The following is a 27,657-nucleotide window of genomic DNA, read 5'->3' as shown; positions in this document are numbered from 1 at the left end:
AAGGACAATAGCCAGATGGGCGGCCCAAAAGGTCTTGCTTCTCCCATAGCCGCAGCCTTGGATTCAAGCAGAACTAAAGCATGGCTTTCCCTCTTTGGCTTGTCAACCAGCTCTCCTATGACCTCTCCTTCTCTGGCAAATGACCTTCTCACAACCACTCCAGAAATGTGCTGTAGGGTTGGCTCAGCCGCCTGGTGTTTGAATGGAGCAGGACTCTTGGAGCTTTCCAATCTTCTCCCTCTCTACAAAGACCCCATTATGGCCTGTGTTTTGCTAAAGGGCCGGAGGAGGCTGTGCTGGCACCCCACAGCGGCCAAACATCACCATTCACAGGATGAGAAAAAAACCATTCTTGGAACAGGGTCATCTCACGCAGAGATCCAAAGCCATCAACTTCACACAAAAGATACACTCTGCTCGTTTACACAGGACTTGCTTGTTTTGGCAAATGACACTCTGCAGGCCCAGCCCATTCCTACACGGCACCATCTCCACCCCCATCGTTCTACCCAGATGCTGAGGTCCAGCACAGAGGGCCTTCTGGCGGTTCCCTCATTGCGAGAAGCAAAGCTACAGGAAACCAGGCAGAGGGCCTTCTCAGTAGTGGCGCCCGCCCTGTGCAACGCCCTCCCATCAGATATCAAAGAGATAAACAACTACCTGACATTCAGAAGACATATTAAGGCAGCCCTGTTCAGGGAAGTTTTTAATGTGTGACATCTTAGTGTATTTTTGGTCTTTGTGAAAACCGCCCAGAGTGGCTGGGGAAACCCAGCCAGATGGGCGGGGTACAAATAATAAATTATTATTATTATATCTGTTTCGAAAAAGTATTTGGAGTCCGGCTGCTCAGTGCGGGGTCTGCTGCTGTCACTACCATCAAGCTCTCGGGTGCCTTTCCCAGGCCTTCAGCATCTTCAGGGGCCAAAGGTATCTTTCTTCTTCTGCCTGTGTTGTTCTCACCCATGACTAAGAACATGGATCTGGAGACTACAGCTTCTGCAAAATGTCACACACAAATCTCCTGGGATCTATCCCTGATCCTGCCTTCATGAGCTTTGGGATCCCAGACCCTCCAAGTTTGTCTGTTTTCTAAGGACAGTCCCGGATTTACAGAAGCCATCCCGGTTTCTGATTTGATCCTGGAATGTCCCGCTTTTCCTTAGTGTTAAGTTGTGGGTGAACATATCAGACGACACAGCGATTCTTCAAACAGCTCTTGTTTATTCACAGGCTAGGACAGAACTGAACTGAATGGTTCAGCCAGCCTGCTTATATAGAGCTCCAGTACAATGTAACTGTAACAATTTCCTAAAACTACAACTGACTGTATCATTAATACAAGAGACGGATTTCAAGATCAGCTCCCCCTCTGGCCCCCCACCGATCCGGAAGACATCCACGACTTGATCGTCAAACTTAAAACAGGGAAAGCGCCTGGGCCAGACCTGATCCCGGCAGAAGCTATAAAATACCACGCGGACTGGTGGGCCAAGGTCCTGGCAACCATCTTCGATGCAGTTAACAACTCTGGAATGATCCCGGAAGTATGGAAGGACGCTGTTATCGTTCCAATCCACAAAAAGGGCTCACCAGATGACCCGGGGAATTACAGAAACATCAGTCTGCTCTCAATAGTGGGGAAACTGTATGCCCGCTGCCTGTTGTACAGACTTATCCAATGGGCCGAAGAGAAAAAATTAATTGGGCCCGAACAAGCTGGATTCCGCCCAAAACAGTCAACAATCAATCATATTCTAATTTTACAACATCTTGCCTGGAAATATTCCACCCCAAAGGGTGGCCAACTCTGTGCGGCATTCATTGACCTAAAGGCAGCATTCGATAGTATCCCCAGGAGCATCCTCTGGGAAAAACTCACCCGCTGGGGCATCGACAGAAGGCTTCTCTGGCTAATAATCAAACTCCATGAGAACTCAGCGGCTAGAGTGAGATTCAGCCCCGAGGGTGATCTCACCAATTCAATTCCCATTAACAGAGGTGTCCGACAGGGTTGTATATTGGCTCCACTCCTGTTCAATTTGTTCATAAGCGACATGAGGACTCCCCTAATAGAGGCCCAAGAAAGGATTCATGCACCCCGCCTAGCACTTTACCGCTGCCCCTTGTTACTATATGCGGATGACGCAGTCATTCTTTCTTTTTCTAGAGTAGGTCTCAGGAGGGCCTTAAAATTTTTTGGATCATACTGTAACACAAATTCCCTTACAATTAATTATGGAAAATCTAAGATCCTGATTTTCTCAAACAGCCGGAAACTCCATAATTGCAGAATTGATGAGAGAGTCATTGAACAAGTCTACAGATTCCAATATTTGGGAGTTTGGTTACAACATAACCTCAGATGGAAGGCCCATGTAGCCTATGTTACAAATAGAGCCAAAGCTATCTCCTTGGCGATCTTGCGATTCTTCTTCACCGATGGGGCCCTTCATATCCCATCGGCGCTGAAAGTCTTCAAGGCCAAGGTGATCCCGACAATTGCTTATGCCATCTCTATTTGGGGGACTTTTGTCAACCTATCTCACCTGGAGATCATTCAAAATCAGTTTTTAAGAGGGATATTGAAACTGCCCAACTGTGTAAGTAATACAGCGTTACGCATGGAAATTAATACTGTATCCCTGGAAAATGCTCTGTGGAAGCATATACTTTGTCACTGGTTATCTCTATGGCACAATCTCCCAAACTTGTACTTGATACAATGTATGTGGAGAGATGATTTCCAGAGCCCATGGGTAAAAAATTTACAGCTGAAAATCACGGCAATGGGAATCTCCCTATCCAAATTACTAGAGCAGGACATAGTCCCAGCTAAAAGAACAGTAACCTGTAAGCTAGAGGAGATGGACTTACAGCAGAAAATGGTCTTGGGCAATGGTACCTGCTCACCTCTAAATCTTGGTTTATTACCCCTCTTAAGGCTCCCAAACTATTTGAATTCCTTAACTTCCTCAGCTCATAGATATCCCTTTGTAAAGGCAAGATTCAACACCTTCCCATCGAACGTGCTGAGAAATAGATTCTCCAATGGACAGATATCGCTCTTATGTGATTGTAATTGTGGGGCACCGGAATCGTTACATCACATAATTTTTGACTGTGCTCTTCACTTACCGGCTAGGAGCAAGTTTCTTGCTCAATATCTTAAGGGAATTGCCGATGATACGATTGAAGCCAAACTGAGATATCTACTAATTGACGATGACCCCCTAAGATCACTCATGGTTGCCAGATTCTTGATCAGCGTCCTATCCCTAAAGAAGAGAAACAGTCTCCTGTGTGGCTCGGATAACCCTTTTAAACCATGATCTATGTTTTAGGTGATGGCACCATTGATATCCGTGATTAATTTATGAGCAGAGGGCGATGTATAGGTTACAAATTTATTGTAATGTATGATGGTCGTCCTTGTTTTTGTTTTGCTTCGGTTGCTGTTTGTCTTTTGTAAGTTTAGGCGATTTTAAATCTGGAGGTCTAAGTATAATATGTTGGTATGGGAAACTGTCGTGTAACGGGCCAATGGCCGTAATAAAGATCAATCCAATCCAATTTCCTAAAACTATCCAATCACTGAACGTCACTTTCGATCCCTTATTTGCATAACTATCTACAGTATCCCCCTGCTGGCCCAGGGTGAGAACTTCAGTACATAACACCTAGGATGTCCCTATTTTCATATGTTTTTATATAGGTTAGAAGTTGCCCAGAGTGGCTGGGGCAACCCAGTCAGATGGGTGGGGTATAAATAATAAAATTACTATTATTATTATGGAATAGGACGTCCCTGTTTTCACTGGAGAAACGTTGGAGGAGAAGCTATAGGTGGAACAACTGCAGGCGGTAACATCTGTTGCTTTTCCTCCTCTCCCTCAAGCAAAATAAACCCCTGATGTGGCAGATATGGGGCAGAGGCCTGGTCAGTATGTCAGCAAGAAAGGCAAAGGTGAATTCCTCTGCGTCCTGCCCCAGTTATCAGGCCATGGCGCTGTGTCAATCCAAGAGAAAGCTGACTTCATGATGACTTAGGGCTGGCTCGATTCCTTCTTGGAATAGTTAACCGGGGGCAACTTGCTGATGGGTCAAAAGTCACTGAAATCCTCGAAATAATTCCATTCGGCTGCATTCCCACTCTTCCTTGCTACCTCACTGTCCTGTGTTGTGCTGTTGGTCAAGGAAAGCCTAGAGAGCTCCCAGCCCACCTGACAAACGACCGGGGACAGAGCAACAACTTTTCCTGCGGAAAATGGCAGCCCATGTCTTCTCTGACTTGGTGAGTACCGGGCACTTCAGCCTGCTGACGAAAGAGATTCAGCACTCTTTATTTACTCCTAGCTGAGGACCCCACCTCTGGGATGTCCCGCCACAGCCCCCAGAAGACCTGCTCCTCTCCTTCACCAAACCTGGGGGACACACGACTCCTCCTCTGCAATCCCCATCTCTTTCTCTCTCTGCTGCAGGGCAGGATATGACACCCCACACACAAAGTATGCAGAGAACTGTAGTTTGTTAAGGATGCTAGGAATTGTAGCTAGGATTCTGTGAGGAAAGCCTCTTTAAATCACGGGTAGGCAAACTAAGGCCTGGGGGCCGGATCCGCCCAATCGCCTTCTCAATCTGGCCCGCAGACAGTCCAGGAATCAGTGTGTTTTTACATGAGTAGAATGTGTCCTTTTACTTAAAATGCATCTCTGGGTTATTTGTGGGGCATAGGAATTCGTTCCTTCCCCCCCCTCCAAAATATAGTCCAGCACCCCACAAGGTCTGAGGGACAGTGGACTGGCCCCCTGCTGAAAAAGTTTGCTGACCCCTGGCTTTAAATGAATACCATGTAGGGGAGAACAATTGTTTCCCATCTGAGGAGGTCGGTCACTCCTCAAGTGGGTTCATAACACCTGGCTGAGGCATAACACCTGGCTGAGGCATCAGGGTCACACCTGGTTCTCCTGTTGTCCCCTTGTCGTCTCACCTGACTCCTTCCCTGCCTCATGATAGGGCATTAGGTGCTGGACCAGCCCTCGCCATCTCTTGGATGGTGGCTGCAGAGGCGAGGTGAGGACGTGGCCCAGACGACGGTGTTTTCTCTTGGCAGATTCAGTACCAGCGAGTGTTCCAAATGATCTTTGTGGTGGGGATGGGAGGGACCTTCCTGATCGGCTTCCAGATCTCCGTGATCAGCTATCCCTCTCAGGTAAGCAAAGGGGATCGTAGTTGAACCTTCTCCCTCTCACATGTGGGTTGGCGATAGCCTCGAGGGGTCTCGTCCGACGGTGACCTCAGCTGATACAAAAAGAGAACAGCTTTGTGGTTTTTAGGTAGTTTATTTGGCTTCATGGGCTCTCCACACGTACGAAAGATGGCTTTGCAGGGTGTGGGGATATCCCCTGACAAATGGGTGGTAGGGTTGCCCCTGAGGGTGCTAGCCCCCATTTTCAAGGGGTGAGTGAGGGGCAGCTGTGCCCCTCCACCCTCCTCCACCCTCTTAGCTGGTGCCCATAATGTGCGCTGGTCCCAGGGGCTAACCGAGAGGCAAGGTCTGAGTCCAGTCCGAGGTTGATGGTGCGGTATGGAGGCTGTCCATCAAAGCTGAAGCTGGGTCCAAGGCGGGGAGTCAGGTGGGGTCAGGAACTCTGGCAGAAGAGCAGGACAGGGTGCAGGCAGGAACAGGCTAGCAACAACATTGCTCCCACAACCTGGGACTGGGGCTGACTGGCTTTTATCTGCCCAGAGGCATAGGGTGGCCCCGGTCCACAGGTGACTCGCCTCTCCTGGCCTGGAGGCGAGCACTCCTCCTGCGGGAACCTAGTTCCCTCCGCCTCTCTGCCCTGAGCCTCTGCAGCTCAGGAGAGGCTGGAGGGTTAATGGACCCAGAGGCAACCTCACCTTCCCCTGACGGGGCTGAGAGTGCAGCACCTGCAGGCAATGGGTCCTCCATCACCTCAGGAGCCAGAGCAGACTCAGCTGGTGCCTGCGCCTGAGGATCCAGCACACCTTTCAGGCTCAGGCCCCAGCCCCGGCTCAGCTAGTTCTGGAGGCGGGGACTCCTGTGCAGGCTGGGATTCTTCAGGTTCAGCCTCTGAGTCCGAATCCCAGGCCATCACACAATGTCAGGACGGGCATCATCATCATCTCAAGCCAGCAGTGGTTCAGGTGGAGATACAGGCATGGCAGAGGAATTGGGTCACACGGGTTGCCACCAGGGGGAGAGGCCAAAAGAGCTAGTTGGCTGCTGCTGATTGGCTCAGGTGTGTCCGGAGGGGCAGGATTTCTCCAGTTTTGTCGTCTGGAGAAGGTTGTACCCTAAATCCAAACCAGGAACACCCAGGATGAAAAAACATGAAGGCTTCTCCCCCACCATCTCCTCTGCTCCTGCCTGGAAGACCAGGGCCCTATGATGTGTGGTGGGCTGGCTCCTGTGGGCTAAGGAGCTAAAGAGCTGCTCTGGGGCATTTGCTCTGTGGGGTTGACTCCTGGGAGTGACCCCAACTTAGTCCTCCTGCTCCTAGCGAGGGCCTTGCTCGTTCAAGCTCCCGGGAGGATTATGACCTCTGGACCGTTGATACTGTCAAGATGCCCTTGATATGTCCAAAGAAATGGAAGGAAACCGAATGTCTCTGACTCTAACAGCACTCCTACTACTAAGCTGCCCTTCTGGATAACAGAATGTTTTATCTCCTTTCATGCCAATGGAGGAAATGAAGGTTTGTAAACAAGGTAGGGCAGAGCAGGGGCTGGTCTCTGGAAAATAATGTAGTGTGTTGAAAAAATATGCTACCAGTGTCCAGCTATGATGCTTCTGGCTGCTGAGAGTAGGTGGGTTAGGAGCCCTTTGTGATGTGAGTGGGGAGTATTGCCTTGTTAGATGTTTAGTAGAGCCAGTTCTGGGGTGATTTCTTGTACTTGCTTAGTTATTTGCAGCGCTTTTTTTCTTTAAAAAAATGTTTAGGCGTATTCTCATTTTCCTACTCATATTGAAATACCTCAATGAGGCCAAACTTAGATTCACAAAATGTTTAGGGGTATGCGTACCCCTACGTCCCCCCCAGAAAAAAACACTGGTTATTTTGCATATTTCTTGTATGATTGATGTCCAGAAGAGTTGGATTTTAGGACATTCCCACCACATGTGGAGGTATATGCCTGTGGAGGTTCATCCTCTCTTGTAAACCAAGAAATACACACACACACACACACACACACATGCACACACATGCACACAAACCAAGCGCTTTCAATATAAGAGATACACAGTGGGTGGGTGGGTGCTGGAGTTTGTGTCTTTTGTAATTTTTATATTATTATTATGATTATTCCCTTCCCAGTACATCAAGACATTTATCAACCAGACGTGGGTCAAGCGGTACGGCTCTGCCCTTCACCACGAAACGCTCACCTTCCTGTGGTCTGCAGTCGTCTCCATTTTCTGCCTGGGTGGGATCCTGGGCAACCTGTCCAGTGGGCATGTGACCACCCAGTATGGAAAGTAAGCCCCTTCCTCACCAGGAGGCCCTGGTGCCCCCCACCCCTTTGTGGGCATTAATGAAGTATGTCAAGATGGGCATTAATAGTATCAAGATGTCAAATTGGACGATTACTTGGAGCTCGCGAAGTTGACAGATGCAATACGAGATAAACCTAAAAAGATGGTGAAAGAAGAATGGGAATGTTTAAATAATTATCTAGGGGATAAGGGTTCATCAAGAAAGACCTGGTTATGTTTAGGATGATACCACATAGGGAAATGTTCCCTGATACCAAGAGGAGGGATTCTATGGAATGCAGATAGAGAGAATTGATATGAATAGTGACCTGTTGTGACCTTGATGGAAGCAATAGATGAGCCTTCTTGTTTTGGCTCATCTTCCTCTTTTTTTCTCTCCTCTCCCCCCTTTTTTTCTTTTTTCTTTTTTTTCCCTCCTCCCCCTTCTTCTTTCCTTTTTCTTTTTTCTTTCCCATAATGACTTATGTTCTATGCCATGTACTTTGATATTTTTTGTAGTTTTTTAGCTTTTTTCAACATTATTATTATTATTATTATTATTATTATTATTAAGGATTTTTCTTTTGCAATTTTGGTTGTTTATATTTATCTGTATTTGTTTAAAGCAAAATAAAAGTATTAAAAATTTAATAATAATAATAATAATAATAATAATAATAATAATAATAATTTATTGTTATAGTTATAGTTATAGTTATAGTTATCCTCTTGGAATCATCTCGGGATCAATTCTACAATTCTATGATTCTAACTCTAAGCAATAAAATACAGATATATTCCTTAAAAAAAAAAGTATGTCACTCTTGTGACGTCGACATCATTTTGTGAATCATGTGCTTTGAATCCCTTATTTGCCATGTTTCATTTGGCAAGAGGTCAGTCAGGGGGTTTGCTTCTTCAGTTGGGGTTAAAAGGGTGGGCAAAAGCCTCTTCTTCACCCCGGGATTTTGTCCGTTCCAGAAAGAAAACGCTGCTGTTCAACGACATTGTCACCATCGCCGCCGCCCTCCTCGTCGGCTTCAGTAAGATGGCCGACTCTTTTGAAATGATCCTCATAAGCCGTTTCCTCTATGGCTTCACTTCAGGTAGGAGACCTCTCAGCCCTGACATTTTGAGTCTTGGGTGGGGCCAATTGCATGAATGCAACCGGGGCAATGATGGCTAGTTTCAGCGTGGAGGAAAACTCTGGTCAAATGCAACCGAGAGCAGGCCAGAACCCCAGTTTGGGCCTCTGCCAGGGCCGGCCCTAGCATGAGGTAGCTGCCTCAGGCAGCAGGTGCTGAGGTGCAGGGAGTGGCCAGAACTGCGAGTGTCCTCAAGTGTGGTGGAAGACACAGTTCTTTCACTCATGTTGGAGTAAAATTCAACTACCAGTCCAATTGGGTTCTGTGTGTGCCTTTGGGGAAGGGGCCATCTTGTCCTTTGCCTCGGGCAGCAAAATGTCTTGAGCTGGCCCTGGCCTCCACTGGGGCAGTGAGGGAGGCAAAGGCATTTCACTGTCCCACCATTGTTGCATTGGCGCAGAGTCCTGCAAGTGTAATAGCTTACCGCATCAAGGAACCTCTGCAACTAAGGATGAATCATCACAGGTCAGTTTAAGCTTCAGACTTTGCAGATAAAGCAGCTCACATTTGGATGCAAGAGTGACAGCCGAACCCAACCATGGGCCCTTAGTGGCAGCAGCAGGAAGAGAAGGAGGTCCTTCTCACGTAGTCCTGGATCCATCTCAGTTTGTGGGCCTGATCTTGGGGTGCGTGAGCTCACTCACACATAAAGACATCCACCCAAGTGGGTCTTGAAAGGGATGGAGGCCTTGTGAGAGGAATATGTCGTTCTTCTGACCCCATTTCATCCTGGTTCCAGTTTTCGGACAGAGATGGATTTGGCCACTGGGTAGATGACATGTTGTGATGGCTTGGGACTCGGGCTCGGACTTGGAGCCAGAGGAGTCTCAGTCTGCACCAGATCCTTTGCCTCTGGTGGCATCTGAACCTAGTCTGGGGCCTGATTCTGAAGGGTCCCAGTCTGCACAGGTTCCCCTGCATCAAGCACCAGCTGGGCCAAGTCAGGGGCCTGAACCTGCCCTGGCTCCAGATGCGGGGATTACCTCATTGCCTTCAGCTGCTCCACTACCAATTGGGTCAGGAGAGGCTGTGGCGGCCTCTGGGTCTAGTAACCCACCGACATCTCCTGAGCTGCAGAGACTGAGGTCTGAGAGGAGAGACCTGAGTACTCGCAGGAGGAGTGCTCACCTTCGGGAGGTGAGTCACCGGGGGATCAGGACCAGCTGTTACCCTGACAGAGATAAAAGGCTGCTGGACCCCACCCCAGGTTGTGGGAGCAACATTGCTGCTTGCTGGAACCTGCCTGTTGCCCTGTGCCTGACCTAGCCTGGTTTCCTGCCTTGGCCCTGTCGGACTGACTCCTCGCAGAACCCTTGGATTCGGGACTGGACCTGGACCACGTTACTCGGGTTACCCCTGGACCCAGTACACGTGTGCTGGGAACTGGAAACACAGGGTGTGGGGTTGTCTCCCTGTTGGTTCTGCTGGAGCTCTCAGCAAATTTTGACCTGCTCAGCGATGGTGTCCTTCTGGGCTGCCTCACAAAGATGGTCCCTCCAGCTGGAGGATGTCTGCCAGACACTCCTGTCTTGCCTGCCAAGGTCCCATCATCAGTGCCAGATTAAACCCTTTAGAGGCAGTCCCTAGGCAGGTGAAATCTCACAAATTATCTCCGAATACATTTTTTTGTAATTTTCTTTCAAGATCAAATCAATATTATTTTGATTTGTTGTTATCTGGCCCCTAAAAGGCATGGGGCCCATAGGCTGCTTCCTACTCTGTCTATTTGGTAATCCAGCACTGCCCATCATGAGCCCTAATGTTTAACCTTAATACAAAGCCACTGTGAGAGCTCATCTGGAGATCTGGGGGTATGTTGTTACCGGCTTGCAGGTGGCCCATCTCAGAAGGGGCTCTCCTCCCAACTTGCTCCCCCTCCCCATTACGTGGCCCAGGCTGACACAGGCAGCTCCAAGTGGTGGGTTTTCTGGGTGGTGGAACAATGTAGTATGATCTCAGAGACATCACTAAATATTTCTGTAATGTACCTTTTCCTTCTCACTGAAGGTATTGCCCTGAACGCCAATGGACCGTACGTTGGAGAAATTGCACCCAAGAAATTCAGAGGTTTTGCCACTGCCACCTGCTCTGTGTTTTTTTCTCTAGGAAAAGCTTTTGGACAAATTATGGGCTTAAGGTAAGTTAAATTGATGGCATGGCAGACAACCGTGTTTGTTTATCCTTCCCTCCTTTTCTATTTTCTTCCCACTTGGATCCGTTTTGCGGTTGAGACGATCAAGTGTTGTTCTTCATCTGTCAGGATGTTTTCCTCAATTTGCTGACCAATTACATTCTCTTCTTATTTCCACTTGGACTGATCTTGTCATTTTTAATGGTTTATGTGTCTATTTTGTGCTGGCCACTGTAATGATTGTGTCGTCCCCAACAGCCTTGGCGACGTAGGTGAGCTACGCACCTTTCCTTTTTGTTTGTGTCATGCCCTCCCTTTCCTCTCTAACTCTGGACCAGGGAGATTTGCCAGCTGGCTCCCTCGCGTCTGCTGGGCCAAAGACACTTTGGGGTTTCCCCTGATGCTTCTCCTTGGGAGCAAGGTGGTGGCGTAATGCCGGGAAGCTTAAGGGAGGCAAGGTTCCTTAGGCTTGTCAGAAACTCACTCCATACCCTGCAGGGAATGCGCTGACGAAGCAGCACCCAGCAGCGTTCAACTCTGCGCTTCAGCTGACATCACTCAGTGATGTCAGCTGGTGGGTGTGGTTTAGGGCAGTGTTCCCCATGCTTGGGCCTCCAGCTGTTTTTGGACTACAACTCCCATCATCCCTTGCTAGCAAGACCAGTGGTCAAGGATGATGGGAATTGTAGTCCAAAAACAGCTGGAGGCCCAAGGTTGGGGAACACTGGTTTAGGGAATAATTGTTGGGATACTGCCAGGGAGACAGAGGCAATCAGGCAGGCCTCCATCGTCGTCTCCGGACGATCACCGGTCTCCCATGGAAACAGCATCAGTCAATTAGCGACACAAGCCTCAGAGACATTCCAAGATTTGTGCACACCCTTTTCAGCAGAGGTTCCACAACGGAAGATTCAGACAGGAGATTGTATTTACAGCTTTATTCAACGTTGATCAGAACAAAGGAAAAACATGATTGCTTGTATCTGTGTCGAGGAAACAGCCAGAAACAAAAGCTATATACAAAACGCAAGTTCCCAGCGAGAACAGTGCTGGGAGTAAAAAGGCATGTGACACACAACAATCATGCTTGACTCTTTTAAGGAGGAATGGAAACGATATCCTAACATCCTCCCCCTTTCCGTGTAACCTGTAGTACCTGTGGTTCAACCCAATTGCAACCTCTGTACATCAATCTTAAGCTGTTCTCCGTTAACAACCTTAGACAACAGATCAGCAGGAATTTCATTTCCTGGCATGTAGGACACCTGAATGAGTCCTTTCTGAATACACTCTCTTGCACGATGGAACTTAATCTGCAAGTACTTGGTTCTTTGCTTGCAACTCTCTGAGTTCAGCAAAGCCAAACAGGATCTATTATCTTGATACACCTGTATAGGACATTTCACAGAAACTCTGATGTCCTGAAACAGTTGCATCAACCATTCACAATCCATGAGTGAAAATGACAGAGCATTGAGTTCTGCTTCGCAGGAAATTAGGCTTACTCTTGTCTGCTCTAATTTGACCTCATCAGTCAAATTAGACCCCACCCCCAATGGGCCAAGATTGGCTCATGGGCTAGACGCTCCCTACCCATCTTTTAAAGAGAGACACATTAAAAAGACCTGTTTCTGTGACAAACACAGCTGAGCAATGTGCTGGGGGTTGGTCGGGCGGGGGCAGGGCCTCTGATTTTTATAACTGGTGATTTCTTAATTGTTCTACTGAATTTGTGCTGCATTTGTGGTGTTCTATTATGCCGTTGTTATTTATTGTTTGTGAGCTGCTTAGCGATTCAATTGAATGAAAAGCAGCATAGAAACCTAGGACTTGCCTATCAGAAGGTTGGCAGTTCAAATCCCCACGACGGGGTGAGCTCCCGTTGCTCGGTCCCTGCTCCTGCCCACCTAGCAGTTCGAAAGCACCTCAAAGTGCAAGTAGATAAATAGGTACCGCTCCGGCGGGAAGGTAAACGGTGTTTCCATGCGCTGCTCTGGTTCGCCAGAAGCGGCTTAGTCCTTGTTATGTACTGAGTTGAATAGGATCCAAACTGCAGCAGTCTGATTGGTCCTAGAACAATAGGCTCCAAAAGGCAGCAGTCTGATTGGTCCTAGAACAATAGGATTCAGAATGCAGCAGTCTGATTGGTCCTAGAACAATGCAGCAGTATGATTGGTTAGCAGGAACCACCCAATCATGCTCCAGATAGAAGTGAATCCACAACCTGATTGGCCTACAGTAGAATCCTGGAATTAGCCAATCATGTGCAGCCCATTGTGTAAATAATGTATATAAAGCAGATACTTTGAGGGGACATTCATTCATTCCTCCTCACCACTATGAGCTGAATAAAGAGCATGAAATCACTTTGCGACTCTGAGTATATTTCACTGGCGACGAAGGTGGGATCCCGCTGAGCTGACTGCCACACACAGCACCGCAGCACCGCCACCTGCCGCACCGCTGCCTCGCACCGTGTATCCAGGCTTCAGCTCCGGGACACAAGGAACTCAGAATGGCAACTGACAGCAGCTTCTCGCCATTCAACCCAGCATCTGGAGACTGGGAAGCGTACGCCTCCCGTTTCACCTTCCTCCTAGAAGCCAAAGGGGTCACCGATGAAGAAGACGCCAAGAAGAGGGCAATATTCTTCAGCGTCTGCGGAGAGGAGACATTTGAAATCGCCCGGGCTCTCCTTGCGCCTGAAGACGTCGCTACTGTTCCATACAAAACAATAATGGAACAGCTGAAGGGGCACTTTTCGCCACAGCCCTCAGTGGTGGCTCGTCGAAATGCCTTCTACGCAAAGCGGCAAGCCCCTGGGGAAACCATAACTGGGTTTGTGACCTCTCTCCGCCAAGCTGCCCGGTTCTGCAACTTCTCAGAGCTGGAGAACATGCTTCGTGACCGCCTCGTCGGTGGCCTGAAGGATGAGAAGCTGCAACGACGCCTCTACGCTAAGAAGAACCTAACGTTCCAGGTCGCTCTGGAGGAGGCCCTGGCAACGGAAGCTGCTGAGAGGTCGACGCAAGAGGCACGGCTGAGCCAGCCGTCCCAACCGAGGGTCCACCACGAAGACCTCACCAACGACTCGGGATCCGACAGGGAGGAGGTGCACCGAGTACAGCAGCGCACTCAAGCAGCCCACATACCACAGCTGCCTCGACGAGAAGGAGGGAACTGCGCAAGCTGTGGAGAAAGTCACGAGAGGAGGACCTGCCGTTTCCGCAACGCAGAGTGCAGGCAGTGCAGAAAATTGGGACACATCGCCCGGGTGTGTCGGGCTCGGCCCACCCGAAGCCAGGCATCAGATGACCAATCCAAGAGCCCCAGGTCCCGGGGCCCAACGCACCAAGGCAACTCGACGGAGCTCACAGACTTCCAGGTATACCAGTTGCCCCACCCCAACGTAGAGAAAATTTATGTAGAGGTACAGATAGAGGGGGCCCCATGCCGCATGGAGCTTGACACGGGTTCAACTCTATCCATAATCTCGGCAAGGACCTTAAGGAAACTGTGTCCTACTGGGGGTCCCAAACTCAGGCCGGCCCCATTCACCCTCCGGGACTTCCAGAAACGTAAGGTCCCCACAATGGGGGTGGGGACCTTCAGGGTGCAATACTGAGGGCGGACGCGGCAACTGGACTTGCTTGTGGTCAAGGGCCCCTACATTAGCTTACTGGGGTTGGCATGGTTTGGACCACTGGGACTAGCCATCACCGGGGTGAACCACATGAGCTTACAAGTGGACGTGGACGCCATATGCAAGGAGTTTCCGGGGGTTTTCGATGGGAAATTGGGACAGTATACGGGCCCCCCCATTGCTCTACAGCTTGACCCCGCAGTACGACCAGTCAGGCTCAAGGCCCGCCGGGTCCCATTCGCCCTGAAACCCCGTATAGACGAGGAATTGGACCGACTCGTGGAGCAAGGAGTGCTGGAGCCGGTGCCTAATGCCCCCTGGGAAACCCCAATCGTCACACCCGTCAAGCCTAATGGTTCGGTCCGCATCTGCGCAGACTACAAATGTACCATAAACAAGGCCCTCATGGCCCATGCATACCCAGTGCCAGTGGTCAGCCATGTCCTTGCCACCCTGGCTGGGTCGAAAATTTTTGGCAAGCTGGACTTGGCCCAAGCATATCAACAGCTGCCAGTAGATGAGGCCACAGCAGAGGCACAGACGATTGTGACGCACAGAGGAGCGTTCAGGGTAAAGCGGCTGCAATTCGGGGTCAGCGTGGCACCAGGCATATTCCAGAATCTAATGGACTCTCTCCTTAAAGGGATTCCTGGTGTCACCCCCTTCTTTGATGATGTGTTGATTGCCGGGCCCACACCAGAGGAGTTTGAGGACCGCCTCCGCACTGTTCTGCACCGTTTCCAGATGGCGGGTCTCAAGGTGAAGCGGGAAAAATGTCTACTAGGAGTGCCTCAAGTGGACTTTCTGGGATTTATGGTGGATGCAGAAGGGGTTCACCCGACTGGGGACAAGGTACGGGCCATTTGTGATGCCCCAGCGCCCAAGAACAAGACTGAACTTCAGGCCTTCTTGGGATTATTGAACTTTTACCATTCCTTCCTTCCCCACAAGGCGGCGGTAGCGGAGCCCCTACACAGACTCCTGGACAAGCGGGCCCCTTGGGTGTGGGGCCAGCGCCAGGAGGCCGCATTCCAGGCAGTCAAGGACTTGCTTGTCTCAAACTCGGTCTTGGCACACTTCGACGAGAGGCTGCCGGTGGTGCTAGCATGCGACGCCTCGCCCTATGGCATCGGCGCTGTCCTGGGACACCAACTCCCGGATGGAAGAGAGGTACCGGTAGCATACTTTTCCCAGACACTCAACGAAACCGAGCGGAACTACTCGCAAATCGACAAGGAGGGTCTGGCAATCGTGAAGGGAGTAAAAAAATTCCATGATTTCTTGTACGGGCGGCCCTTCACCGTGGTGACTGACCACAAGCCGTTGCTTGGCTTGTTTGCCCCCGAAAAGCAGACCCCCCAAGTGCTGTCTCCTCGCGTCCTCAGGTGGTCAATTTTCCTTGCCAGCTACCAGTATGCACTGATTCACCGCCCTGGAAAGGCGATGGGCCATGCAGACGCCCTCAGCAGGCTACCACTACCGGAAACAGGCCCCGACCCAGCACCTGCACAAGAGGTTATGAGCCTGGAGCTGCTTCCTGACCGCCCCATTCAGGCACAAGAAGTTGCACACCATTCCAAGAAAGATAGGGTCATCTCCCGGGTCCTGGACTGGGTGTGGAGGGGATGGCCCAGCCGCAGCCCCGGGCCAGAATTCGCCGGCTACACAACCCGCAAACATGAACTGTCAGCCCACAAGGGGTGCCTGTTATGGGGAAGCAGGGTCGTTGTTCCCCAGCCCCTCCGCAAAAGGGTCCTCACAGCCCTACACGAGACACACCCAGGGGTAGTAAGAATGAAGGCCCTTGCCAGGAGTTATGTGTGGTGGCCCGGGATCGACTGAGAGATAGAGGCCTGGGTCAAACACTGCCAGGCCTGCCAGGAATCCCGCCCAGATCCCCCAAGGGCCCCAGTCCAGTCCTGGGAGTCCGCCCGAGCACCATGGTCACGCCTGCATGTGGACTTCGCTGGCCCCTTTCAGGGGAAAACATTCTTCATAGTGGTGGACTCCTACACCAAATGGCTGGAAGTCGCACTGGTACCGTCCACTTCTACGTCCGCAGCCATCCGGGTACTACGCAGGCTGTTTGCAACCCACGGGCTCCCTGACACTCTCGTCTCAGACAACGGGACTGCATTTACATCAGGAGAATTTCAAACCTTCACAGTGCAGAACGCCATCCGCCACATCCGTTCGGCGCCATTCCACCCTGCCATCAATGGCCAAGCAGAACGCATGGTGCGGACCACCAAGGACACCCTTCGCCGCATGACGCAAGGGGATTGGGAGTACCGCCTTGCCACATTCCTTCTAGCACAGCACAGCACCCCCAGCTCAACGACTGGCCGGAGCCCCGCTGAACTACTAATGGGTCGGCGCCTTGCAATCAGATTGGACCGCCTTCACCCCGATAGAGCTCAGGATGAGGTAGTGGTGGGGGAAGGCAGGAACCCCCGGACCTTCGAGGCCCAGGACCCAGTGTACGCAAAGAATTTTGGGGCAGGCCCTGCATGGGTACCCGCCACAGTCACCAGGGTCACGGGCCCCGTGTCGTACGAGGTGCTAACAGATGGGGGGCAATGCTGGCGCCGCCACTGCGACCAGATACGGCGACGATTCCCGGGAGAAAACCAGGAGGAGGAGGACAGGTCAGAGGAGTCCCAAGGGAACAGTGGGGCAGTGAGGCCCATAGAGCAGCAGGGGCAAGCAGGAGAGGCAGAATCAGTAAATACAGAGAGGACCCGCGAGGCCGAAAGGACACCGGAACCAGAACCACGACTGAGCGAGCCGGTTGCGCCAGACCAAACAGCCCCATCCTTGGAACACGAGCCAGAACCTGAACCCCGGACCAGGGAACACCCCAGGCCGCAACGCACACGTAGGCCACCGGCGTACCTTGAGGACTATGAATGCGACCTTCCGGGCAGGACTGGAACTTAGAGGGGAGGGGTGTTATGTACTGAGTTGAATAGGATCCAAACTGCAGCAGTCTGATTGGTCCTAGAACAATAGGCTCCAAAAGGCAGCAGTCTGATTGGTCCTAGAACAATAGGATTCAGAATGCAGCAGTCTGATTGGTCCTAGAACAATGCAGCAGTATGATTGGTTAGCAGGAACCACCCAATCATGCTCCAGATAGAAGTGAATCCACAACCTGATTGGCCTACAGTAGAATCCTGGAATTAGCCAATCATGTGCAGCCCATTGTGTAAATAATGTATATAAAGCAGATACTTTGAGGGGACATTCATTCATTCCTCCTCACCACTATGAGCTGAATAAAGAGCATGAAATCACTTTGCGACTCTGAGTATATTTCAGTCCTGCTGGCCACATGACCCAGAAGCTGTACACCGGCTCCCTCAGCCAATAAGATGAGCGCCGCAACCCCAGAGTCGGTCACGACTGGACCTAATGGTCAGGGGTCCCTTTACCTTTACCTTTATGCATGTGCTTTTAAAATGTGTTGGGTAGCAGGTTTATTGGGTTGTTTTTGTTTTTATTATGTATTTTATGTTGTAACCGCTCTGAGACCTGCGAGTATAGGCTGATATACAAATTTAATTAACAACAACAACTTTGATGTGTTGTTGTTTTTTTAAAAAAGAAGGAAATCAGGGGTTCCCAGGTCCCCTAAACACCTGCCCTCCTACCTTGGATGAAGTCTAAATGGCTGCTTTCTCTGTGCCTGCTGTCCCCAGAGATCTCTTTGGCACAGAGTCGCTGTGGCCTCTGCTCCTGGCTCTGTGTGGGATCCCAGCCCTGCTGCAGCTGCTGCTCCTGCCCTTCTTCCCCGAGTCTCCTCCATACCTGTTGCTCCAGAAGGGAGACAAAGATGGTTGCTTGAAAGGTAATGAGCAAGTTGGGTGGGGTGGAAGTGGCTGTCTAGCCTGCATTGCCTGAGCACAAAATTGCCCAAATAAAAAGTCAGCAAGGAAAACAGAAGCCCCTGCCGTAACTTGCACAAAATTTCTGGTTGTCTGCCTATTTTTCATCCAAAAGTTGCCGTCTACACACAAGTCAGTGGCACCCGAGGCTTCCGCATGCAAAACTCGGAGGCTGATTCAGCCTCAGCGGAAATTAGGCACGAGGAGGCAGTTTGACTTTTACCGCAATCTTAGAAATTCCAGGGTTTTTAAGCTAGGAATCCAAACAAGCCTCAGCCCCCACCTCTGATGTGCAAATTTAGCAGTGTTTTCCACTGCAGGGCTGCTGCAAGTGACTCTCTGCCACAAGGGGGTGTAAAACCTGCCCTACCCCAGAGGACTTCTGCCCATGCACAGCCAGGTCTCATAACCACCCCCAGACCTGCCTAGGAGACCAGAGCAAGTCTAGAAGTTTGATCACATGTGGGCAGGGTGGGCTGTCCACAGTGAAAACCCCTGATCTGCTTTCTTTAGTTCTGTCCAACTCCAGCTGGCCTCTTTAGGCAGGGTGGTATGCCAAAGCAATGTTGCTCCTCTTGTTCTGTCACTAACATTCCCCTCTTTTCAGGGGCGGCTTAATAATTTTATTATTTATATGCCACCCTTCAGATTGGGTTGTCGCAGCCACTCTGGGTGGCTTCCAGCAAAATATTAAAAAAGCACGAAACATTAAAAATGTCCCAATACAGGACCACCTTCAGATGTCTTCTAAAAGTTATGTAGTTGTCTGTCTCCTTGACATCTGATGGGAGGGCGTTCTACAAGGTGTGCACCACTACTGAGAAGGCCCTCTCCCTGGTTCCCTGTAACCTCGCTTCTCGCAGTGAGGGAACCACCAGAAGGCTGGACCTCAGTGCTGAACAATGAGGGTGGAGATGCTCCTTCAGGTATAAGATCCTTCAAGCTTCTTCTTCTCTTTTTTAATGTAATTTTTATTAAATATTCTGTTTTGCAATTTAAAATACTCGTTATACATCCTTAAGATATTAATGACTTCCCTTCTTCTCTTTCCATGGTTCATTTTTCATATCTTATATTCCTGCATATTTTACAAAAACTATACCATTTAGTTTTCTGTTACTGCATCCATCAAAACTTATTTGCACTGTTGAATTTTTCTTAGTGCTGCCAGCTATTTCAGCTGTACCCCTATACAGTGGTACCTCAGGTTACATACGCTTCAGGTTACGTACGCTTCAGGTTACAGACGCCACTAACCCAGAAATAGTACCTCGGGTTAAGAACTTTGCTTCAGGATGAGAACACAAATTGTGCTCTGGCGGCGTGGCGGCAGCAGTGGTACCTCGGGTTACATACACTTCAGGTTACACACGCTTCAGGTTGCACACTCCGCAAACCCAGAAATAGTGCTTCAGGTTAAGAAATTGCTTCAGGATGAGAACAGAAATCGGGCTCTGGTGGCGCGGTGGCAGCAGGAGGCCCCATTAGCTAAATTGGTGCTTCAGGTTAAGAACAGTTTCAGGTTAAGAATGGACCTCCGGAATGAATTAAGTACTTAACCCGAGGTACCACTGTATTCAATAAACGCCTTCCAGGCTTCTTTACGCGCATGTTCTTCTTGTTCTCTTATTCTATATGTTAAGTCTGCAGGTTGTGCATATTCTGTCAGCTTAAGTTGCCATTCTTCTTTGGTTGGGACCTTGCTCATTTTCCATTTTGGGACTAACAAAACACGAGCCGCAGTAGTAGCATACATAAATAACCTTTTTTGACACCTGGGAATTTCAGTCTGAATTATCCCCACCAGGAAGGACTCTGGGTTTGGGGGGGGGGGAGTACTTTTAAACAATTTTTTCAATTCATTATGAATTATTTCCCAATACAGTGGTGCCCCGCAAGACGAACGCCTTGCAAGACGGAAAACCCGCTAGACGAAAGGGTTTTCCGTTTTGGAGGCGCTTCGCAAAACAAATTTACCTATGGGCTTGCTTCGCAAGACGAAATGTCTTGCGAGTTCCTGCGAGTTCCCCCCCTTCCCCCCCCTTTCCTAAGCCGCTAAGCCGCTTATCAGCTGATCCGCTAAAAGCCACTAAGCCACTAATAGCGCTAATCCGCTAAACTGTCAATGGGCTTGCTTCGCAAGACGAAAAAACCGCTATACGAAGAGCGTCACAGAACAGATTAATTTTGTCTTGCGAAGCACCACTGTACGCTTTTACCCTTTTACAAGTCCACCACAGCAACTTCAAGCTTCTGAATGGGTGATAGTAATTTGGATGCCCCTGGTTGCATTCTTCGATGATGACTGAAACTTTCATCTTTTCGTTCAGCCCATGTTTAGATAACTGAGTAGCTCAGTTCTTTCTCTCTCTCTCTCTCTCCCCCCCCCCACACACAAAGCCATGAAGTACCTTTGGGGCGAAGGGCATCACCAAGCTGAGTTGGAGGACATGGTGAAGCAGAAGGAGGACATGAGAAGCTCCAAGAACCTGAGCGTCCTGGAAGTGATGAGCGAGAAGTCCGTGCGGTGGCCGCTGGGCCTCAGCGTCCTGCTGATCTTCACCCTGAACCTCTCTGGCTTGAGTGCCGTTGAGTAGAAATGGAAACTCCTTCTTCTTCTTCTTCCTCTTCTTCTTCTTCTTCTCCCCACCTCTCTTAGGGGCTTTCCACATATTGATTGTGGGACTTACACACTTTCTCCACCCATTTCCTAAAGGGCACATGCAAGGTGCTGTTTTAAGAAAACATTTAAATAATCATAACCCAGTCATCAATCTTCCCATCTTTTGGTTTTATTTATATGCACAGAAGACATTCAAGCCCCTTTTTTAAAAACTGTGCAAGATTCTCTGCTTAGAGTTTGAACATAACACATCACTTTACTTGGTATACTAAAACATATTTACATGCATATATATAGTGTGTGTGTGCGTGCGCGCGCGCGCGCATGCATGCATGTGCATACACATATATATGAGACTGAGGTGGAATCTACACACATTGTTATGTAGTGAAGTTTCACCCTGGGCCAGCAGGGGGATACTGTATATAGTTTTCACTCAGGTCTGTAGATAGTTTTCACTCAGGTCCACGTCAGTTATTTTAGGCGGGAACTCTGGGCTGTTGTTGCTACAATGTTGACAGCCGGCTGCCTATGAAAGCAGGCCGGCTGAGCTGTTTGCAGTTAGTTCTATTCCAGCTTACGAAATAAAGAGCTACTTGGAGAAATCGCTGTGTCGTCTGCTATGTCAACCCACTACTTAACACACATATTTTAAAATGCTGCGAAAATGCTTTTTTAAAAAAATGTTTTGAAAAATACATTGAATTTGGCCTAGCTGACTGTCACCATCTTGTACATTGCATTTTACAACACATTTGAAACGTTTTATCTGCAGCGTGTAGCTGAGTCCAGACAGACTTATGACACTTTAGAGAATTATTCTGAGGCGCATAGCAGCGTAAAACAACTCCTGCTGCTCTATCAGTAAAACTCAACGCTCTGTGTTGCATTAGCTCTTTCCATAGCATTTTGGATGCACCGCTCCCGTACTTTCCCTCCAGATATCCTTCCATCTGTTCTCAGGCAGCAGAAAATCTTGTGGTTTGGGTGGAAGGGAGGACGAAAGAGAGCCGCAGTGGAGCTCCCCCAAGTCCCTGGTGCCAATGGCCATGACCCTCACACTTCTGTATATTCCCAAGAAGTTTTGATGGGCGCCATGTTTTCCTCTCGCTTCCACTGCCCTTTTGAGAGACAAAGTGGCATAAAACAGTTGTAAAAACAGCACCGTAACAAAAACGAGATCACATCCAGCATACAGTGGTGCCTGGCAAGACGAAATTAATTCGTTCCGTGAGTCTCTTCGTCTAGCGGTTTTTTCGTCTTGCGAAGCACCCCTATTAGCGGCTTAGCGCTATTAGCGGCTATTAGCGGCTTAGTGGCTTAGCGGCTAAGCGGCTATTAGCAGCTTACCGGCTTAGAAAAAGGGGGGGAGAAGGGAAAAAATCGCAAGAACTCGCAAGATGTTTTCGTCTTGCGAAGCAAGCCCATAGGGAAATTCGTCTTGCGAAGCACCTCAAAAGACGGAAAACCCTTTCGTCTAGCGAGTTTCTCGTCTTGCGAGGCATTCGTCTTGCGGGGCACCACTGTAATGTGGAAGACGCTTGCAGCGCCTAAGGCTTGGGAGACCTTAAAATGCCTGCTTTTGACAGGAGTGTTGCGGCCCTTTCGTCCAAGAGGTTGAACCTGCTCCTCTTTCCCTCATCCTGAAAACTTTTTGCACCAGTCCCTCAGACATTCCTTGTTTCGTTTTTGTTTTCCAGATCTACTTCTACGCCTTCGAAGTTTTCCGCACAGCCAAAATTGAGGAAAGCCTCATCCCTTACGTAGCAGTCGGCGTTGGCAGCTGCGAATTTGTTGGTGCGATCCTATGCGTAAGTCCAGCCTGGTTTGCGAGTGGGAACAGAAGAGCCGATGCCTTTGTAATGGGAAAGAGCTGGAGAGAGCAAGGAGGGCGGGTTCAGTAGCTGGTGCTTATGTGTGGTCAGCTGGTCCTGGGCTGGATGCAGGTGGTGCTGTGGTCTAAACTACTGAGCCTCTTGGGTTTGCTGATCAGAAGGTCGGCACTTTGAATCCCCGTGACGGGGTGAGCTGCTGTGTCTCTGTCCCAGCTCCTGCCAACCTAGAAGTTCAAAAACATACCAGTGCAAGTAAATAAATAGGTACCGCTGCAGCGGGAAGGTAAACAGCGTTTCTGTGCCCTCTGGTTTCCGTCACGGTATCCCGTTGCGCCAGAAGCAGTTTTGTCATGCTGTCTGTGGACAAACGCCAGCTCCCTCCGCCTAAAAGTGAGATGGAACCCCATAGTTGCCTTTGACTGGATTTAACCGTCCAGGGGTCCTTTACCTTTACCTTTTTACCTGGGCTGGCCTGGGAGCAGGAAGCAGTGGGCAAAAACTTCCCACAGACACCTTTCTCTCCATGGGAAAGGTATCCTGAGCAGTCCCCACACACTCAGTGGAATTTGTCTCATGCCGTTTCTTTGTTTTCCAAATCCATTTTGTCAAAATTTGGAAAAAAAGAAATACAAAAATGAGTATCACGTGTCTGTCTTTCTTTTTTAATCAAAGCTAAAAAGCTAATCTAAATAAAAACGCAGACCAGAAAAGAAGAGAGAGAAAGGGAAAAGGGAAAAAGAAAGGAAAGAAGGGGGGGGTCAGAAAAGAAAGAACTTCTGATTCTTCATCCGTCAGCCACATGAAGAAAATATTCAGCACATCCACTTCAAGATAACACCCAACAAATCCACTTTCTATAAACTACAGTCATACCTTGGATCTCAAATGCTTTCGCTCCTGAACAAATTGGCTCCCAAAGGATCGAAACCCAGAAGTGAGTGAACGATTTTCGGAAGCCGAACATCCGGCGCAGCTTCCGATTGGCTGCAGGAGCTTCCTTCAGTCAATCCAAAGCCATGCATTTTGGAAGTCTAAGGGACTTCCAGAACTTATTCCCTTCAACTTCCAAGGTATGACTGTAGTCTCATGTCCTTTCAAAATATGGTGCTGATTGCCCTTTTTTTGACCACACAGAGCTGCCTCGTTGACCGCTTTGGCCGGAGGGTTCTCCTGTGGGGTGGCTTCGCGATGATGGGATTAGTGATGGTGCTCCTCGTCCTGGCCCTCTCTTTCCAGGTGAGCAGAGTCCAGCCTCGGTTCCTCTTCCTGATCATCTGGGGGTGGCCATTTGTGGCCTGTGATTCCTGCATTGCAACAGGTTAGACAAGATGAGCCTTGGTGTCCCTTCCGACTCTCTGATTTTATATTGTGATGGCTACTGAATCTGTTGTGCCCTCGGACCATTTGGATAGCAAAAGACGTCGCAGCATTGTGGGCAAGAGAGAGGAAGAATCCCATGCACATCACAATTGTTTTAACAGGACTTCCCTTCCTTCCTTCTTTCCTCCCAGGGACAGTTCCCCTGGATTTCCTTTGGCAACATCGCCCTCATATTCTTGTTCACCCTCTCCTATGGTCTTGGCCCATGTGAGTAAATCTGGAACAGGGCTCACAGAGGGTGGGGTGGAGCCAGAATAAGATAATAATAAAAATAAAAATAAAGTGATAAAACATCAAACATTAAAAACTTCCCTAAACAGGGCTGCCTTCAGATGTCTTCTAAAAGTCAGATAGTTGTTTATTTCCTTGACATCTGATGAGAGGGCGTTCCACAGGGCAGGTGCCACTACCGAGAAGGCCCTCTGCCTGGTTCCCTGTAACCTCACTTCTCTCAGTGAGGGAACTGCCAGAAGGCCCTCGGCACTGGACCTCAGTGTCCGGGCTGAACAATGGGGGTGGAGACACTCCTTCGGGTATACTGGGCCAAGGCCATTTGGGCTTTAAAGGTCAGCACCAACACTTTGAATTATGCTCAGAAACATGCTGGGAGCCAATGTAGGTCTTTCAGGACCAGTGTTATACCGTCTCGGAACAGTTTCTGCCAGTGGCATCTAGTCAGAGTTTTGTGGCAGCCAACTCCACAGAGAAATTGCAAAAGACCCTCCATATTTCCTCTTTCAGCTGGTGCCATCTTCGCGGTTATAACGGAGATTTTTGGCCAGTCAGTAAGGCCATCGGCATTGACCATCATTGGAATAGTCAGCTGGGTGGGCCTCTTCCTGGTTGGAATGACGTTTCCTTTTCTTGTGGTGAGTTGCCCCCTTTGCCCGACGTCTGCCCAAGGCGTTTCGCTGCCTGAAGCAGGACACAAAATAGCCAATCCCCCTTGCTTATTTCCCCAGTGCATCCAGCCAGCCATCTCTCATGTGTGTGTGTGTGTGTGTGTGTGTGTGTGTTTGGGTCTCCCTTGGTTTTCATGCAAATCCCCATGCCTGAGCCAAACAAAACCCTGACAGGCCCCGTCAGCCGCAAAGCTTCTCCTTGTTCTCCTTCATGACACAAGCAAAGTTGCTGTTATTGTTCAGGGTTCTCCTCCCTCCTGTGTGGGGATCCTGTTGCAACAGTTCCTTGAATAAAGATCAGGCTTACTAGCTGCTTTGCTTCTCAATATACCATATTTTTCACTCCATAAGACATACCTGACCATAAGACGCACCTAGTTTTTAGAGGGGGGATGCAAGAAAAAAAATATTCTTTAAAGGGAGTGCTGAACAGAGCCTGTATGCATCCCAGGCTCTGCTCAGCGCTCCCTTTCACCAGCCACGAAGAGTGTGTGTGCGGCACTTGGGGGCTTTTCCCCAAGGAGGGAGAAGGGCAGGCCGTCACTGACGCTCTGTGCGGCTCTTTAAAGGGAGCGCGGCTCTTGCGGGCTTTTGCGGGAGGTGGGGGAAGGGACAGAGCCACACGCTCTGTGCCTTCCCCCACCTCCCGCAAAAGCCAGGGATAGCCACATGAAGCCTCATCAGGGCAATGGGATGAAGGCTCCCCGTGCCCTGCGGAGGCTTCGTGTGGCTAAGCCAGAAGCTAGAACAGCCAGAGGGAGCACTGCACAGCGCTCCCTCTGGCTGTTCTGGCCTCTGGGATAGCCACGCAGCCTGTATTCATCTTATAGAGCGAAAAATACGGTATACTCTGGTTGGCCTCTGCTATTTTCTCCTACCGATAGGGAACCCACTTAAGGACTCTATACGGGCTCTGGACTAACCCATAAGGGAAAGGGAGAAGTTTTTCTCCTTTCTGGGAGGCTCTGCTGAGTTTACTCTGAAATGCCCTTGGGAGCACCTCACATTTGCCTGGTTTTCCTTTCTCCAGGAGGTCCTCGGCCACTTCTGCTTCCTCTTCTTCTTCGTTGTGCTCCTCGTGGTGGGGATCTTCATCTACAGGTACCTGCCAGAGACAAAGGGAAGGTCCATCAGCGAGATCACCGAAGAATTCAAAAGGATGCGTTTGGGGAAGAGAATGGCTATCACCGCTCGGGAAAAGATGGCCTCCACCGACCACAGTTTTTGTACCAAGTTGTGATGGCAGCTGCTGTTTGGATGAAGTGGGCCCTCAGGGCCAACAGGAGGGGGAGAGTAAACTCTTAGCAGGCTGGTGTTTCCGAATGCCAGCTGAATCAGCTGCTGGGCGGAAGGTGAACAAGGCCTTGAGAGGGAACAGAAGGCTTCCTTCTCCAGCTGCACTTGTGAATACTCTTCTGAAGCTAGCATTTGCATTGGGAAAGGGGGATTCTCCCATTGGTGCCAATGAGAGTCCCCCCTCTTGAAAAGAAAAGAAAAAATAAAGAAAATGCCAGCTTCAGAAAATGAATTCTTCTCAAAACTAAGCCTATTCTTTTGTTTAGGAGTCAGACACGTTGACATGTTTTAATCGCTATTTTTCTGTTATTTTTAATTATCTTACAATGTTTTCCAGTGTTTTTAATGATAGTTTTAATATTTATTGTAAACGGCTTAGGGGTTTTGCTACAATCATGCGGTGTATAAATTTTGTTAAAATGAATAAGTAAAGAAATAAAAGCAGAGGGGGAAAGGGTTAAATTTGTCCCTCCCTGCCTGCTCTGATCCCAGCCCTAGCACAATTTGCATTCTTTTAAAATCCATGCATTGCTGCAAAGAGGCTTTTAACTGCATTGCCTGCGAGTCCAGGGTTGGCCCTTATTTGAAGAAACACTCTGATCTGGAGTTGTTAATCCTGTTCTTGCTTTACCATGAGGGGCAAGGGGGGGCCTTTTGTTTACTGCAAGCAACATTGCTGAGTTTTCCATGAGCAGAGTCAACTGCATAAATTAGGGAACTGCTACCTAGCAATTTTTAGCAATGCAGGTGGAACAGAAGCAGCGTTTTCATGCTTGGGATAGTTTTTCCAGTTTGAAACATATCAAAATAAAGGCTGAATTCTTGGGATAGATGGGGAGGGAAATCCATGGCTAGGTGTCAGTGCCTGGGAATAGCCTGGATTTTTGTTGGGGGGGGGGAGAGACAGGACTTTGTTAGAGGGGACAGGACTTTCGTTAGGAGGAGTAGAACTGACACAATTGGCCAGTTAGTTAAGTATTTCTATTGTTTTACTTGATCTGGGAGGGGCAACTGCTCCCCCCCACTCCGTGGCTACACCCATGTATGGGCAGCCTAGAAGTGTGCAGAGGGGAAAGGTGGGGGGCTTCTCAGGGCCCCCCTAATCTTTCACCTTGCTTCTGATAGTATGAGTACAATGGTAAGGTAAAGGTAAAGGGACCCCTGACCATTAGGTCCAGTCGTGGCTGACTCTGGGGTTGCGGCGCTCATCTCGCTTTACTGGCCGAGGGAACCAGCGTACAGCTTCCGGGTCATGTGGCCAGCATGACTAAGCCGCTTCTGGCGAACCAGAGCAGCACATGGAAATGCCATTTA

The 27,657-nt window shown here is 49.4% G+C and overlaps 1 protein-coding gene across 2 annotated transcripts; it reads left to right on the top strand.

Annotated features, from left to right (window-relative positions):
• Positions 1 to 3,904: 3,904 nt before the first annotated feature.
• On the top strand, positions 3,905 to 26,615 carry LOC309330878 (solute carrier family 2, facilitated glucose transporter member 11-like). 2 transcript variants are annotated; one of them, XM_081842805.1, is made up of 12 exons: positions 3,905 to 4,294; positions 5,114 to 5,212; positions 7,344 to 7,504; positions 8,483 to 8,607; positions 10,654 to 10,783; positions 18,122 to 18,270; positions 20,708 to 20,895; positions 22,631 to 22,741; positions 23,900 to 24,001; positions 24,277 to 24,352; positions 24,887 to 25,014; positions 26,078 to 26,615. In XM_081842805.1, the coding sequence occupies exons 1-12, from the start codon at positions 4,268 to 4,270 to the stop codon at positions 26,285 to 26,287; spliced, it is 1,506 nt and encodes a 501-aa protein (XP_081698931.1). In that variant the 5' UTR covers positions 3,905 to 4,267; the 3' UTR covers positions 26,288 to 26,615. The 2 variants fall into 2 exon arrangements, with proteins under 2 accessions (XP_081698931.1, XP_081698932.1); XM_081842806.1 differs by having other exon boundaries at positions 4,257 to 4,294; positions 5,017 to 5,212.
• The last annotated feature ends 1,042 nt before the right edge of the window (positions 26,616 to 27,657 follow it).

Source organism: Podarcis erhardii (assembly GCF_964252035.2).
Source record: "Podarcis erhardii genome assembly, chromosome: 15".
In the NCBI taxonomy this organism is placed as follows: Eukaryota; Metazoa; Chordata; class Lepidosauria; order Squamata; family Lacertidae; genus Podarcis; species Podarcis erhardii.
This window is presented reverse-complemented; position numbering and strand designations above follow the sequence as displayed.

Excerpts from the sequence above, each read along its gene's own strand:
- LOC309330878 (XM_081842805.1), top strand. The coding sequence starts at position 4,268 with ATGGCAGCCCATGTCTTCTCTGACTTG. Across the intron at positions 4,295-5,113 it reads CCCATGTCTTCTCTGACTTG|ATTCAGTACCAGCGAGTGTT; the intron begins GTGAGTACCGGG and ends TTCTCTTGGCAG. Across the intron at positions 20,896-22,630 it reads ACCTCTCTGGCTTGAGTGCC|ATCTACTTCTACGCCTTCGA; the intron begins GTTGAGTAGAAA and ends TTTGTTTTCCAG.